Below are 18056 nucleotides of genomic sequence, written 5' to 3' on the forward strand. Positions count from 1 at the left end.
AGGCTCAGCTGGGGAACCGTGGGCCACAATCGTGTGGCTAAGACTGAGCCCTAGGGCAGGATCCAAGTTGAGGGCTCAGACATTATTTGTGTCTAATAATGAATATCCAGCCCAAGGAAGAGAAAATTAAAGATAATTCTGGATGAAGAAAAGAATTAGAGAACTTGGATAAAGGACTCTATCAGCAGATTTGCCTGGTTTGAGACAGTAGAAGAGTTTAAGTGGAATGGGTTGTGTTTTAGTTGCTTCATGGCGTTGTCCAGCAACAGTAGTAAAAAAGATGGCACTGAAATGTAGGAAAGAAAGTAAATCCCGGCTGCAGGTAAATCTATGGAAACCACGGAGCTGGATGTTAACTGTAACAAGACAAGAGGAAAGATAAAATATAGGTAAGACTAACGTCAGGGAAGATTTCCTGGTGATACAGACTTTAAACACTGATTTAAAGACAGACTCTATAACACTGATGGCAAACCTTTTAGAGCTTTCAGTGATCATAAGTAGTCTGATGTGGCACGCGTGCTATAGGTTTGCTAGCACCACTCTATAAGACAGTATAAAGCTATATCGTCCTTCCAAGCACTCTATCTAACACCACCGACACGAACCCAGTAAAAGATGAAAATGGAAGAAAATGTGACTTATATACACTGGGCTAGAGAATTGTGATTTACCTCATCCAAGTGAGAAGTCACTTTGTCCTCAGGCCAGCTAATAGCTCGGGAAAATGTGCTGGAGGATAAATTCACGTATTACTGGATTCAGATCACAACTCTGCCCCTGAAGGAGTCTTACTTAAGTACCTTCAGCTAATTTTGCAGGGGAGTACCTGGGGTTGAACTCAGGACCTTGCACTTGGGAGTCAGGCAGCGGCACCACTGAGCTAAATCCCCAGCCCTGCCTTAAGCTAAGTTTTATTATCTCACTCATAAAAATTATATTATTAACATGAAATTACAGAGATATGCATTAGATCCCTAATTCACTTTATGCGTCATTAAAGGGCTATTGTCATTACTATTTATTTCCATGGTTTTTATTATTGACAAGGACAGCACTACATTTCTAAATGATTTCTATCAAAATTTCCATCACTATGGTGATGTATGACAGAAAAAAAAAATTTCTGATCTAAGACTTAAAAGGAATGAGTACACAGTTTTCCAGGTGCCATGGGCGGAATCCATGTGTCTGATGCACTTTTGAACTGAACGAGGGAACCCTACACAAAAGGAATATTCACATCCTACGTGAACGTTCAGTGATGTAGTTTTAAATATAAACTACAGTACAAATGAGAGAAGATGAAGAAAATAGGTAAAAGATGTAAATGGAAGAATCCTTTAAAATTTTATTTACATAAAACAGTTCCTTTCAGTAAGGTACAGAAGGGGCCAAAGACTGTTAGGGTTTATGCTTATATACATATAGAATATAATGAAAACCAAGAATTCTTTAACCTCACAGAGGGAAATAAGTTCACTTGAATTTGATTTCCAAAAGTGAAAGCAAGAAGAAATGTTTTGGTCAGTAGAAATTTATAGTGCCACTTTTACAGGTAAAATAATGGTCATGCTTGTCTTTGGTAATATGGGACCACAATAGCACAAAAGCTCGGAGCAGGAGTTCTGGACCCAGAGTTCCTATCTATTACTTTCAATTACCTGGTAAATTATTTAACTTTCGTGCATCTCGGTTTCCTAGTCAGCAGACCGGTTGCTGGTTCTTGGACAGTTGGGAAAGGTAATGAACTGATACTCATAATGAGGTCAAATAGTTCCCAATACATGGTAAACACTCAAAATGATCTCATTATTATCTATTCATTACTATTATCAATATTCTTTTGTGATGGAATAAAATGACCTCAGCAACCTTTTCTCCATCTCCGAATGTGCCTCATCGATTACAATGTTAGTGCTCTGAATTAGTCTGATATTTATTACTACAGGTTGTTAGTCAACAGAGCAGTGTTAGCTGAAATGTAAGCAACCATTTTCTCAATATTCACTGAAATCTGCAGTTAGTGAATTGTGCAGGATGAAGACAAAGATTATGCTGAAAAAAATGTAGAGTTCAAAAGGAGGATTGTTGGGAAACCCCCAGGAGGGAAGTTCAAAGACATTTCTGAAGTCTCAATTGGATAAACCTAAGGAAAAACGGAGATTTAAAAGATGAGGGTGGTCAAAAGGTTTCTAGTAAGGGTTGATGGCTGATTTTCTGGTTTGGGGCTGTTCTTCCCATCTTTGGACACTGGGTAAGAGTGGCCTAACTCACTTCTCTCATCCTCAGCAACAGTAAAGAAACAGACGTTTAGGGGTCACGTGCCCAGCCAGGCTGACAGAGCTGCTGTGAGTGGCATCTGGTGACTGTCCAACTCTGCTCCACTCCCTCGCCCTGAGAAGTCCAGAGACCGTCGAAGACTAGGGATCGTCAGGTGTTCAATTCAGACCATTTTCTTTGGGGCCCATTATAAGCTCCTAGCCATAAAACTACCCCCATCCTCATGCCAAAGACACAAGTAGGAATAGCGCTTTCTGGACACATTATGCTCCCTCCTCCTGTTTACATAGGTTTAGTTTAAGAGTCTGTGACTCCAGCTATTCAGGAGGCTGAAGCAAGGATGATCATAAGTCCAAGGCCAGCCTGGGGAACTTAATGAGATACATCTCAAAAAAATGTGTGACTCAAAAATCCTTTCATTTTATTTGTGTAGCACAAATTAAAAATGGCTACGGGCATAATTCAGTGGCAGAGCATTTGCCAGGCCCTGGATTCCATCCATAACAGAAAGAGAGAAAGAAAGAAAGAAAGAAAGAAAGAAAGAAAGAAAGAAAGAAAGAAAGAAAGAAAGAAAGAAAGAAAGAAAGAAAGAGAGAAAGAGAGAGAGAGAGGGAGGGAGGGAGGGAGGGAGGGAGGGGAAGGGAAGGGAAGAAAGGAAGGGAGAGAGAGAGGAAGAAAGAGAAAGAGAGAAAGAGAGAAAGGAAAGAAAGAAGAAAGAAAGAAAAAGAAAGAAAGAAGAAAGAAAGGAAAGAAAGCAAACAGGCAAGCAAGCAAGCAAGCAAGAAAAGAATAGAAGGGAAGGGAAGGAAAAAAGTAAGAAAAGAAATAGAAACTGAAATCTATGATCTGGGCTTAGGTAGCACATTTATTTTACATTTGGACCACAGGGTGGGAACCAGCAAGAAATACTGTTCTATGTCTTCTGACTCCTAACAGCTGCTTCCTTGGGGTTACGTCTTCAACTCAGCGGAGATGTTTTCCTTCTTAATATCAAAGATCAGCTATGAAAATCATGTACTATTAATTTAAATTTTAGTTATATCATGAAAAGCAAATATTTTGACAAAGACATTTCTGAATCAAAAAGAAAGGAAGGTGACTAATCACTTGAACACTGTGCAACAGACAAGTCACATGAATTACTTATAGTGATTTTAGCATTAGTGTTGAGCAATCAATGCTTGCTAGGGTGAGAGTGTATCATTTTATGCAGCTTGTCCTCCAGGGTAATCAAAATGAAACTACCTTTTAAGGTTTTACATCTTGATGGGCACAGATTAGATTTGATCTCCTGATGTTCACCTTATGTTCAATGAACACTTTTTACAGGTATTTTGAAAAATGAAGATGTAAAGTAAGCTTACAAAACTTTCCTTTGATATAAATAATTGAGCCATGAAAATTCAAATACTGTCAGTAAAGAAGCATCACAATGAAAAATAAAAATATAGATATCAAAAAAATAGCAGAAGTGTCTTATGAATAATGCATATTTGAGGTATGTATGTTAACATATTTTCAAGAGCTTTAACACAGCTCTAGATATTCAATGCCTGCTGATATGCCATTATGAAAAACTAACTGAGTAAATCAAAATTTTGAAAACTTACTCCAAGAGGCTAACTGAAGTGCATGAATTTTGTTTGTTTTGGCAACTTTTACTTCTGAATAGTATTATGCAAAAGCTATTTTTGGTGCTCTGTTAGTAACAAGCATAAGAAAAGAGGTAAAACCATATGCAGCATTTCAAGACTATAGTTTCTTAAGTCTAGAAGACTTTTGGTGGTGTTCTTGGGGTCTCCTATATAGAGTATCATGTCATCTGCAAATAATGACAATTTGATGTCTTCATTTCCTATCTTTATTCCTTTTATTTCTTTCTCTTGTCTAATTGTTGTGGCTGTTTCCAAAACTTTATTGAGCAGGAGTGGTGATAGTGGACATCCTTGTCTTACTCCTGATTTTAGAGTGAAGGATTTCAGTTTTTGACCATTTAGTATGATATTGGGTATTGGTTTTTCATAGATGGCTTTTGTCAGATTGAGGTAGAGACCATCTATTCCAATTTTTTGTAGGGTTTTTATCATAAATGCATGTTGGATTTTGTCAAATGCTTTTTCTGCATCTATTGAGATGATCACATGGTTTTTGTCCTTGGCTCTATTGATATCATGTATTACATTCATTGATTTGTGTATGTTGAACCATCCCTGCATCCCTGGGATGAGTCCCACTTGGTCAGGGTATATGATCTTCTTGATGATTTTCTACATTCTATTTGCCAGTATCTTATTAAGGATTCTTGCATCTATGTTCATTAGTGAGATTGGCCTATAGTTCTCTTTTTCGGCTGGGTCTTTCTCTGCTTTGGGGATCAAGGTGATACTTGCTTCCAAGAATGTCTTCTGGAGTACTGCTTCCCTTTCCATTTCACTGAAGAGTTTAAACAGTAGTGGGAGTAATTCCTCTCTAAATGTCTCGTAGAATTCAGCAGTGAAGCCATAAGGACCCGGGCTTTTCTTAGTTGGTAAGTTTTTAATTACATTTTCTATTTCACTGATTGATATTGGGTTGTTTAGAATTTTAGGTCTTCTTCACTCAATTTCATACATATCTAGGAATCTGTCCATTTCTTCTGTGTTTTCCATTTTATTGGCATATAGGTTCTCAAGGTAGGTATTGATGATCTTCTGGATTTCTGCTGGGTCCATTGTAATTTCTTCCTTTTCATTCCTAATTGCATGGATTTGGGCCTTTTCTTTCCTTTTTCTGATAAGGTTGGCTATTTTGTTTATACTTTCAAAGAACCAACTCTTGGCTTCATTGATTTTTTTTTTGTATCGTTCTCTTAGTCTCCATTCCATTGATTTCTGTTCTGATCTTTATAATTTCCTCCCTTGTATGAGCTTTGGGTTTGTCCTGCTCTTCTTTTTCTACAAGCTTGAGGTTCAGCATCAGGTTCTTTAATTGAGCTCGCTCTGTTTTCCTAATATGAGTGTTTACTGCTATGAATTTCCCTCATAAGTCTGCTTTCCTTGTGTCTCATAGATTCTGATATGTTCTGTTGTCCTTGTCATTTAATTGTAGGAACCGTCTGATTTCTTCTTTAATTTCCTCTGTGACCCATTGGTTATTCAGAAATGTGTTGTTCAATTTCCATGTGTTTATGAAATTCTTGCAGTTTCTTTTGCCATTGATCTCTAATTTCATCAAACTATGGTCTGATAATATACAGGGGATAACTTCATTTCCTTTGTACTTACTTAAACATGTTCTATGAGTGAGTATGTGGTCTATTTTGGAGAATGACCTGTGTGCAGCTGAAAAGAATGTGTATTCTGATTTTGTGGGGTGGAACACTCTGTAAACATCTGTTGAATTTATTTGTTCAAGAGTTTGACTGAGTTCTAGTATTTCGTTGCTTGTTTTTTGTCTAGTTGATCTATCTATTGGTGACAGTGGGGTGTTGAGGTCCCCCACTACAATTGTATTAGTGCATATATGACTTTTCATGTCCATTAGTATTTGTTTTATATAGTTGGGTGCACTAGTGTTTGGTGCATAGATATTTATGATTGTCATCTCTTGCTCTTGGATTCTTCCCTTTACAAGGATGTAGTGTCCTTCTTTGTCTCTCTTAATCAGTGTTGGTTTGAAATCCACTTGATCTGCAAAGAGTATAGCTACTCCTGATTTCTTTTGGGTTCCTGTTGCATGGAGTATTGTTTTCTACCCTTTAACTTCCAGTCTATGAGTTTCTTTTTAAATTAAGTGTGTTTTTGTATGCAGCATATTGTTGGATCTTGCTTCTTGACCCATTCTTCCAGTCTATTTCTTTTGATTGGTGAGTTGCAATGATTAACCAAATTCAGACCAATAACCAAATTCAGTAAAGTAGCTGGATTACAAGGTCAACACACAAAAATCAATGGCTTTTCTGTACACGAACAACAGACTCACTGAGAGAGAAATAGAGGAAACAATTGCTTTCACAATATCATCCAAAAAACTGAAATACCTAGGAATCAACCTAACAAAAGAAACTGAACACTCTTCTCTGAAAACTATAGCCCTCTGAAGAGAGAGACTGAAGATGATATCAGAAAATGGAAAGACATCCCCCTGCTCCTGGGTAGGAAGGATCAACATAGTAAAAATGGCCATACTTCCAAAACTGCTATATAGATTCAATGCAATCCCAATTGAAGTCCCAGCAGCATACTTCATGGATCTTGAGAAAACAATCCAAAAATTCACTTGGAAGAGACATAGAATAGCAAAAGCAAAAGCAATTCTAGGCAACAGAGACATGGCAGGGGGTATTACAACCCTCAACTTGAAACCATACTACAAAGCTACTGTGATAAAAACAGCATGGTACTGGCAAAGAAACAGACCTGAGGACCAGTGGAACAGATTAGAAGATGCAGAAACAATGCGAGACACACTCAGACACCTCATCTTCAATAAAGGAGCCAAACACCCTCAGCAGAGGAAAGATAGCCTCTTTCATAAATGGTGCTGGAAAAACTGGGTTTCAACTTGTCAAAGATTAAAACTAGACCTACATCTCTCACCATGCACTAAACTAAAATCGAAATGGATTAAAGATCTAAATATTAAAATAGAAACGCTGAATCTGCTGGAACAGAGAAGTTCGGTAGAACTCTTGAAGACATTGGTGTAGGAAAAGACTTTATGAACAAAACCTCAGTTGCCCGTGAACTAGCACAAACAATCAACAAGTAGGATCTCTTCTTACTAAAAAGCTTCTGACTGCAAGAGAAACCACCAGCAGTGTGAAGAGACAACCTACAATGTGGGAAAATATTTTCACCAGTGGTCCCTCAGACAAAGGTCTACTATCTCGAATCTATAAAGAACTTAAAAAGATCAGACCTCCCAAATTTAAAGACCCAATCCAAAAATGGGCATCTGAAATGAACAGACATTTCTCAGACAAAGAAGTAGAAATAGCAAATAAACATATGAAAAAATGTTCAACATCACTGGTCATTTGAAAGATGCAAATGAAAACAACACTGAGATTCCACCTCACTCCAGAAAGAATAGCTGCTACCATGAAATCAACCAATAACAAATGCTGGCGGGGCTGTGGGGAAAGAGGAACCCTGTTCCACTGCTGGTGGGAGTGTAGACTGGTGCAAGCACTGTGGAAATCAGTATGGAGATACCTCAAAAAGCTAGGCCTGGAAGTCCCATTTGACCCAGCTATTCCCCTGCTGGGTATCTTCCCCAAAGAATTAAAACAATCATACTGCAGTAATATGTGTGCACCCATGTTCATAGCAGCATAGTTTGTAATAGCTGAAATGTAGAAACAGCCCAAATGCCCATCCACTGGAAACTGGATAAAGAAAATGTGGTTTTTTAAAAAATAAAATTGCGTACTACTCAGCTATAAAAAATGAGAAATTAGAGATATTTATAGCTAAATGGATTCATATTGAGGTGATAGTCTTAAGTGAAACAAATAGGACACACATGTGTAAATACCAAATAGTTTCTCTAGTGTGAGAAAGTGAAAGTGTAAATAAGGACTAAAAGGTATAACAGATGATGTGAAATAGGAAGAAAAGGTGCAAAGGGGAAGGGGAAGTGGGAGGGGTAGGGGAAAGGAAAGAAGGGAATGGAATTAATATGAGAAAATGAAAAAATGGAAACAAAGTCTTTGTAAATAGGGAGGGATGGAGGGGTTGAAGGGAGGGCAGGGGAAGGGCGAAAAATAAGAACCAAGAGAGATTATGTAAAGGTGCAAATTTCCAATGATGAATGTCATTATATTGTTCACCGAAAATGTACCAATAAAATAAAATTATAAAAAAAGAATATAGTTTCTTACATATTTAAAAAACTTCACAACTTTACATATATTCATGACCTATCAAACCTTCTGAAAGCCCCAAGCCATTTGCCATATTTTCATTTATTATTATATAAGTGAAACCCAAAATTAAAGAAATTTAATGAATATGTCAGAGTTAGAATTATTATGTTGGATATAAGCATCATATCCTTTCCGTCTGATATCACAATCATTTCTCTCTGAGGAGAACTGTGAGATATTTATATCTGAATACCAGACGCAGAGAACAAGTTCATGTATAACTGACACGAAGACAAATGTCAACATCTCAAATAGCAAAAGGAGAGGCCTCTGAGACCATGAAGGACCCACCTGGTGTCACCACCACTCCGTTCCCATTGACCACAGGCCTCTCCTCCTCTTCCTCCTCGGGAGGCTCTATACTTGCTTTCTCCATGTTGCTCACTGATTTGTTCCTCTTCCGTTTTCCTTCAGCGCTTGGAGTGGCTCCCGGAAGGATCTGGTCTGTCACATTTAATAGTAGTGGTGCTGGTTCAGCTGGAGGCTTAGGGGTTCCGTAGTAATTATCTGAAAATGACACCAAAACATTGTGGAGTCATTCTTTCTTCGGCTGTGGTCACGATTTGTAAAGAATGGAGATTGTATCAGTAAGTGCACATCCTATTTTGTACATATACAGACATGCACACATGCACATATGGTTTGATATACACACGCACAAACGTACATCTTTGTCATTTCTACTGCATTAGGCTTTAATACTTAAAGACATACAGTGGACCCTTGCGTTACGAGCAGCCTGACATATGAACAACTTGTATCTTGACCAGAATTTTAGTTTTAACTTATGAACAAAGTCTTAAGTTACAGTCGCTTATTCTTCCAGATGGTCTCAGATACAGATTTAACCCTTAAAGAGTTCTGGAAGGAACATGACAACATCCTTGCCCATGTGGGTTAAACTGAGAAATCCTGGGCTGCTATCTCTCTAAGGATACTGAGATCTGCCTGGAAGAAAGTGTGGCCTAAAATTACCCAGGAGAGAGATTTTGAAGGCTGTGTAGAGGAGCTTGACCAACTTGAGTTACAAACAGCCCTTGCTAACAAGTTGAGTTTGTGAGTCAAGTGTCCATTGTAGATGCATCATTTTGGTATTACATTTGTTTTAAACCAAAACATAGTCTTATACCTTATTCCTAAATGGTACACAGTTAATGTCGAAATTATTTAAGAAAAGTTTTGATAACAAGATGAGTATAGAGTCTAAAAAATAACTATGCTAAGACTGCAGGTAATATTTGCTTTTGGGTTTTATTGTTGTCTGACTCTCACACCACTGACTTTGCTCCAGCCTTCAGCGGGGAGGGCGACTGTCCAGGGCATGGGCTGCACCCACTCAGTGGCTCCGCGGCTGCTGACAGTGGACCTGCCACCTCATCACTCCTCTTTCGCCACGCTCGCTCCCTTATCTCAGAATCTGAACTGTGAGATCATTTGTTTCCCTCTCAGTCTGTTAGCTTGGCGTAGCAGAGGAGACTCAGTCTTGCTTACATCTGTAATAAGACCCTGGTCACAATGAGCATGGAATAAGTGCTTACTAGGTGAAGCATTTATAGGTTTGTCTTTATATGCCTAAGGCAAATCACTTTAACGTATTTCCCAGTCATCATCGGTAAAGAACATATGTGGTGTTTTTAAAATGGATCTCATATTTTTAACACCAACTGCAAACCATGCTGGCATTTTCAGTTAATGGGGTATTTTGTGCCTCTTGGTCCTCATTCACCGAATCCTTGTCGGTGCTAACTGCGCCTTGCAGGGTATGGGAGGAGAATGAGGAGCAGAAGCGGATGAGCATCCTAACAGGAAGCTGACTGAGATCTGTGGTCAGGAGTGGCAGGAGGAAGGCAGCAGCCTCACCCTCCAGAGAGACCCGGGCAGGCTGACATCTGGGAGGGCAGCGAGCTGGAAAGAATCAGCTCCTCACGGAGATGTGGGAATCAGATTTGCCTTTTCTACATAACTACAATGCACACAATTGTTTAACCTCAGTAAGACTCAATTCTTTATGTATGGAAGAGAAATAGCAGTAATTGTCATAATCACTTGTGTTCCGGGCTGTGCACAACACAAACCTACTCCACTTAAACGTGACAAGGGTGTGCTCAAAAGATGTGAGGTGTCTATCTGAGAGGAAAGGTGGAAAAATTTTGGTGGACCATGCTGCCTTTGCTGACCATGGACTCTGCAGGCTGTAGCTGGCTCCCTGGCCCAGCACAGACTCCCTCTGAGGAAAGAACCCCGAACCACCGCTCCTTAGCACTGATTCACTCATTTCCGTGGTGAACTCCCAGGCAGGCCTGTTGGTGGTTGAGCCCCAGTCCCGTCAATCCCTAAGTCCATGGTCGGCCCACACAGAAAGGGCTTGGGGTGCTGGACAGAGGGAAATACCAAGGCCCCACTTCCCTGCCCTGTGCCCTGGGCCCTGATGAAAGTGAAGTCAGAGGGTACAGGACGAAGGTCAGCTACAGAAGGGCAGGGTGGCCTCGCGCTGGCTCCGGTGGCCTGGATTGTGGAGGAAGCCATGCCTCCAATGCAGTTGCTGTTTTCCTCAGATCTCCACAGATGGAATGGTAATACGAGAAAACAACTTTACTCCATAAAATTGTTCTTATAGATGTAGTACTTTCTTTTTCTTTGCAGAAGTCCACAAAGTGGATTTCATACATCTTGGCAAAGTCTGCTAATTTGATTTTAGAGTATTTCAAACACATCAAAACTTTATATGTCCTGGCCAAATTCTGGACAAACAGAAATTGCTAGTTGCTCCCTCGGAGTTAAGGAACTATTTATAGTTCAGCATTCTGAAGGGCAGGAAAGCTCTTAGTCCCTTGTCGTGCTTTCTATGGACTCTTACTACATACTTCTTCGTATTTCTTGTCTAATAAACAACAGCAAAGTGGGTAAATAATCCCTGCACAGCCCACTGAATATTATTTCAAGTAGCACTTTGAGATTTTTAATGGCTTTAAATATACATAGTTCTAACGAAAGTGGATCACACTTTAGTGTTTTTCCTTGTTTGTCTTTTGAGTTTCAAATCTCCCTGAGGTAGCCAACTTTTTACCAATTGTAAGTAAGTCCATAGCTCAGGCTAAAATAGATATAAATTAACAGATCCTGTTGAATTCATATTATTAATCATACTTTTTTGTATGATATGATTTAAAATGATGCAACAATGTTTTTATACAATATGCCTTATAAAATTAATACATCAGAGTAAGTTTTGGATGTAAAACTGTACTGATCACTAGGTAAGACATTACAATCATCTTCATTTTTTTTTCTGAAAACATGTTTCATTAGCAAAAATAGCAGTTTAAGAGAGTACAGAAATGATCCACACAGTTACAACATTTGAGAAATATAACTATGGGGGATAAACTATTATGCCAAACCAGGATTTTTATCCTATTGCATAAGAAACACCTGGACCACCGACTGAGGATCAGCCCCAAAGTCGCTTAACCAAGTCACCACTGAAGTGACTCTCCCATACAACTGGGCCTTTTCAGAAACATGTTTTCAGAAAAAAAATTTTTTTCCAATATTAGTTTAAAATATTTTCCCACTAAGAATGAAGTGCCTCTTCTATGCAATATAGCGCCAGGATTCAGTAAATGTCAAATCTCAAAAGACACCAAAGAAATCTACAATGAAATGTGATGTTTCAAAGCACAGATGCTGAGGATGGGGATCAACCCCACTTTGAGTTCTGGGCGCTCTCATTTCCCTTTACATCCTTAAACTGGTTCAGTCTAAGTGTGGCTGCTGTCCAACGACTCCAGTCACTAAAGGAACCACGGACTGCGCTTGCTGGTTTGTGCCTGTCGTCCCAACACCGGAGGCTGAGGCAGGAGGGCAACTCCAGAGCAGGAGCTCCAGACCGAAGAACTCCAGGTCTCCATACGAGACCCCGTCTCAAAGATAATAACTGCTTTTAAAAAGCAACTGTGACTACTATTATTACCAGAGCCACTGCCACGGCTCACCAGGCACTTCACATACGCAGTCTTGGCTCAGGTGGGGACTGGAGCAAGCCTTAGCCCACAGTGATCTCACACAGATTAGTGACAGTGCAGGGACGAGGGGCAGGACTGGGTTAGACACTCAAGACCTGTGGACTACTCTTGGCGTTTATTCACCCCTAAACAGCATGAAATCATTCTGCTGCTGCAGTTAAGAAAATAGAAGCCCCCCAAATTAGACCATTTCCTAGTACCTTACATGAGGCAAGTGAAAAACCTACACCTGCTTGATTTAAGACCTCATCTATTTTCCAAATGCTGTTACCTCTCACAAGAGAAAAATAAAGAGGGCGACACAATTTTCAGTCGGCTCAGAAATCCCACAAAAGGATGTCATGTAAAACCAATCCATGAGCACAAAATATCAGTTTCAAAAGAGAAAAGCCATATTGCTACCAAATTATACAGCAGGGACATTTTAGGTAATTTCGCCAAAACTTCTTCCAAAAATAATCATGTGCACAATTTGGGCAGGAAGTGGGAAGAAACAGGCTTTTCTAGACCACTTTTCACTGAATGTATTTGTAAAGAATGACCTACACATTGGGACTTTCATGTAACTTTAATATCAAGTCCCACTAACATACTGTGGCCTCAAAATACAGAAATTATCCACTTGATTCTGTCATATTGGCATCGTCCATAAACTCACACAGTCTCATTTTTAATTAATGTCTGGAAAATAAATGTGGCGATTCCTGGAGGAGCTCCAATGTGTTACTCAGTGACGTTCCAGTGCTTTTATTCCATAAAGATGTGGCTATGAAAGAGTCAAAAATGGAAATGCTTTTATAAATTTGAATAAAAAGAATAGTCTAAACTCTCAATAATTATATAATAATAGTAAAACTATTTAGTAAATGCCCATTTACACTGCATAGTGTTACCCTCATGTATGGCACTGGGTAAAGGACAGGAACTGATGGCAGGGTTACAAACTCAACCCCCCGAGAGGTCCTAGGCCGTCTGATGTCAGCTCACCCTGCATTGTTCCAAAAAGATGGCAATTGCTTTCTGGGTAACTTTTCATTACTGTGCTGGAAAGCCACCATAGAACAATGCCTGTGCTTTTTCCACATTTGCCAATATAAGGTTTTTACAAGAGTCTTCATCTTGGTTATTTTTCCTTTCTAAAAAAATTTATTTTTATTAGTACAGGTGTGCAGCACGTGATGATTAGATGCCGTGGGGAATCGGTAGTGGTCCCCAACACCTCTTGGTTCTTTTCATGGCCCCATCTCCCGGGCCCTACCATTTTGCAGAAGATCTATCTCCCAGTTTCCTGTATTCATCTTTCATTTTGTTCTTATTTATATTTTGGGTTTCTCATATAAGATGAATGGATAAAGAAATTGTGGCATATCATTTTATTTAAATAATGTTTTGTCTTCCCAAGATTTTCCACATTTGATGTCAATGATAAGGCAGGGTGGGGGTGGGGAAATAGGAAACTATTTCAATGGATTTTAAAATATTCCTTTTCTGTATCCTTGGTTTTGTTGGACAGATAACACAACAATATTTTCTGAGATGCGCCAGATTCTTTATGCTTTTAAATTCTGACGTTATGATAATTAGTGAGAAAGATGGTGATGACTAATTTTAGCTCTGAGGATGTATAAAAATGCTAGTAGCAAGTACTTTAAATACGTTCACTTGCTTGTGACACTTAGGCTCTTTAAACAAATCAGTTTTCATGATCAAAATACAATTGATTAATTCCCTTTTGTTTATAAACTGCAGATTCAGATGCTGATTCTGTTGTTTCATTGTTGTAATACAATATGTGTAGGTTGTCCCTCAAATAACCACAGACAAGAGGCATCCAGTGAAGACAGGATTTATATAGAGAGGACTCAGTTTTCAAGATACCTCGGAGATTAAAGTCACACCCCTGTTTCCCCCCAAATTCTCACTGCTTTTATCTCCACCGAGGCAGCTGGGAAGAATCCGTTCTGGATAAAGGTTCAGCAGAAGAGCTATGACTGCCCACAGAGAACGCTCGGGCACATGGGGACCCCAGCTCGGCCCTGGGGCCCCGAGAACTCGAGGACCCGACTTGTGGTGCAACAGTGTGTGGCAAAATTTAAGTGGTTGAGAATTGCATCCATTTATTTTTCCTTCCTGAAAGTACTTTGATACTTGGCCTTCTTAACGGTACCTGTGCGATTTGTCTCTGACATTCCAGAGCAGCAATTCATTTTCAGATCCAATCATAATTAATATGTTAGAAAACCTGCCAGATCAGGAGTAAACAACCATTTTAATCCACATCAGAGATTTAAATTTGTATCAACAGAGATGGCTGCAACATGAGAGGATCCTAAATTCAAACTTTAAGTCTTGGTTGACATACTAAGTGGATAGTAATGAGTTAAAACCAGTATCAAAGCCCACCAGAACTCATGGCAGACATGCCAAGCATCACAATCTATAGTTAGTAAATTAGAAATGCTACAAGGACCAAGAAAAAGTGAGTAAATATAACCCAGCAAATTTCTACTTTTCTAAAATTGCACTCTCTACTAGAAAATAAGCCACAGTCTCATTTCAGAATGCTTTTGTCAACTGATTTTTGAAGTTATTTTTGTAAGTGGCTCTGATGCTGAAATTTGAGCCAGACTGAAAACAAAATTCCACATATTATTTCCTCATCATGTCATATGTAGCTAGTAGTTTGAAACCAAGATACAAAAACTCCCTGACCTCAAGAGATAAAGTCTTTTCCTTCTGTGGTAAAAAGTACTGATATCACATGTGTCAGAAATGGGAAATACATTCAAAACAGTATTTATTTGTGACTGATACTTATACTGAACAACAGTGGCCGAGTCTTTGAAAATTCAGTTTTCTGTATAGCTTTCAAGATGTGCACAATTGTACACAAAAATGTGAACATTTGTTTTCTCACATGTGGAACTGAATTATTCTGTAACCAACCAAACCCAAGAACTTCAAATTAGTTTACAATCACATTAGTGTCCCCAGTGATATCCACTCTGAATTCCACTGTTTCAGTTTCTTCATCAGTACCCTACAGAAAGCGATACAGATTGTTCATTTTAACATTTTCCAAAACTCCTTTGCAAGTGCTCTGTGGGCGATTCTGTCTGAATATTCACTTATACGTGCTAGCCAGTGTGGAGAGGCACAGGACAAATCTATGCTGAGTGTAAATGTCCACTGGCTGGGTGGGGTAGGAGGTTCGTTCATATAAAGGACATCACATGCTCTTCCCATCAAACATTCTCAGAAAAGTTCAGAACTGTTCCCATCTGCACCAAACAACACATGTAAAGAAATTATGCAAGGAGTTCCTTGAGAGAACACCAAGAAGTCATGTGTGATTTTCAGTGTCAGATATGACTCTGCTTTCAAAATAAGACATTGGAACATTCATATGTATAATACCATGAAAAACTTAGAAAGCCTGATTCACAAGAACATTACATTTATATAAATTCCTTAAAGAAGCATTGCTTAGTAGAAATAATGTGAGCTATAAAAGTCACTTTAAATTTTCTAGTTATCACACTGAGAAAGAAAGAAGTTGGTATAATTTTTTTTTTTTTTTGGTACCGGAGATTGAACTCGGGTCCTTGCGCTTGCGCAGCAGGTGGCGAAACCACTGAGCTAAATCCCCGGCCCGAAGTTAGCATAATTTTAATGATAGATTTTACTTTATCCACTCTACTGAAATATTTTCTTTTTGATATGTAATTAAATACAGAAGTTGTAATGCCGTTTTACTTTTAATGTTAAATCTTTGAAGCTCAGTGCGTGGTCCACAGTGGTAGCATGTTTTCTTCCGGACAAGCCCCATGTCACTTGTTCAGCAGCCTTGGGGAGCTGTGGTCGTGAACCCGGACAGCACAGCCTCACGTAATCTCCTCAGCCCATAACAGTTTAGGTCATCACACCATCATCTGAGCAGCTCATTTTCCTCATAAATAAGAAAATGAAACATCTGTGTTTTGAAATGACCGAGAAAACTGAGAACACACCGAAGCAATACAAAATTTAGGTGACATTGTGTCAGTTTCTCATGTTTGACTGCTCTGCTATACTGAGTACCTGTAAAGTGTTTTCAAGTATCTCACATGTACATTCCTTAGCAGTACTCCTTCATCCTGCTGTCAGATCATCTATTTTCTCACTTTATCTTGTCTCGAAAATTTCACTTTTAACTTTATTATCAAGATCCAGGTGAGAAGGTGGAAAAAAAAGAGAATGTTTCAAGTGAATAACGTAAGAAAGGATTTGTGTGAGAACCCTGTTTTTGTGCGCAGGATTAGGACTTCATAATTAGTCATAACTCAGGAGCGAGGGGTCACTGACTCCTGGCAGTAGGGTGGCCTGAGAAATTCATTCTGTCACCCTCATCTCTCGTGTGTCGCCCTGCTGACACATTCTCGCCTGACCTTGGCAGTGAGCAATACCAGGGCCCCCGCCTCCCCTCCGGAGCTCCTTCCTTTATACTTCAGGCTCAGAGCAGTTCTAGTTTTCTTTGTCTCCCACAGATTGTATGTCCTTCATTTCCAGTTTCCACTGGTCTTGCTAAGTTACAGGGCCACCATTGGCAAATGAATTTAAACTAAGAGGTACATGACTGAAATTAGCTTAGTAGGTCCTCTGTGATGCTTGCGTTTCAGCAGGATCGTAGACCCTAATCCAAAAGGTTACTGCTAGAACGTGGAAAGTAACTTGTCAATTAATAAGGAAATATGTATTTCAGAAGCGCTCTCAGTGCTCCTCAAATCATAATGCAGGTGTTAGCCTGCATAGTTAGGGTACCTGGTAGGGTAGATACACAGAACCTCTTCCCTCTGGCAGCCAAGAAAATGCTCCTGTAAATATCTTGGGAAAAAATGTTGAGAAAAAAATATGTAATTCCAGTTAGTAATAAGTTTATAAATCTACCTTTTTTTACTATAAATTCTTTGCATTTATATTACTATCTATTTATTATGATTTTTAATTATTTTTTAAGCTAGAGATTGAAAGATCGTACCTGCATTGCTGAGGTAATAGGTAGAAGTGAAATTTAGTGAATTTATAAATGGGCCTTGTAAAAAGCTTAGCAGAGGGCCAGGGGTTTAGTTTAGTGGTGCTGCTGCCTGCCTCGCAAGCGCAAGGTGCCGAGTTTGATCCCTGGTACCAAAAACAAACAAACAAACAAAAATATCTTTTGGGCCGAGGATTTAGCTCAGTGGTTCCCACGCCTGCTTCACAAGCACATGATCCTGAGTTCGATCCTCAGTACCAAAAAAAAAAAAGCTTAGCAGATTCCTATGATAGTCACTGTAATTAAATTTACTTCTTCAAAACTTGTTTTAAAAAACTGAACCTTTCAAGGACAAGATTATGCTTCTCACACAATATTTATGGCCCATCATACAACTTCCTTCTTCCACAGTGCTCTTAAATGCGATAGTAAAATTTAATAAGATATTTAGGAGACCCATAAGGCTTTATTTTTGTCACTGCCTTGCAAGTACAATACCCAGGGACATTTCTGATTAATAGTAATTTCATTGTTAGTTAATGACTAAAGAAAGTTGCAAAATACTTAGTCTCCAATACTTAGCTCTTAATAAAGTTGGAAAAATAAGAAAAATGAATTTTATTTCTAGTTGGAGAGTATGTGTGCTAGATTTTTCCAGATTTGGCATAATGGAAAGAGCTCCACACATGCTGAGATGATCAGGATTCTAATCTACATTGGTCTTCTAAATGACCTTGGATTAGACATCAGATTCCTCAGAATCTTCATTTCTTCATTGGTAAAATTACAGAATTGGATCACATCTCTAAAGTACTTCTCATTTCCAACA

At 38.9% G+C, this 18056-nt stretch overlaps 1 protein-coding gene across 12 annotated transcripts in view; it reads right to left on the minus strand.

Moving 5' to 3' along the window:
• The window catches only part of Magi2 (membrane associated guanylate kinase, WW and PDZ domain containing 2), a 1273508-nt gene that overhangs the window by 466083 nt on the left and 789369 nt on the right, over positions 1-18056 (minus strand). For all 12 annotated transcript variants that reach the window (XM_087206547.1, XM_021253974.2, XM_087206545.1 and 9 more), the window contains one exon: positions 8483-8698. In XM_087206547.1, the coding sequence (XP_087062673.1) occupies positions 8483-8698 (216 nt within the window). The remainder of the gene's footprint in view (positions 1-8482; positions 8699-18056) is intronic.

Source organism: Heterocephalus glaber, unplaced genomic scaffold (assembly GCF_053883595.1).
Source record: "Heterocephalus glaber isolate CG9 unplaced genomic scaffold, H.glaber_assembly_v1.0 deba00000676, whole genome shotgun sequence".
In the NCBI taxonomy this organism is placed as follows: domain Eukaryota; kingdom Metazoa; phylum Chordata; class Mammalia; order Rodentia; family Bathyergidae; genus Heterocephalus; species Heterocephalus glaber.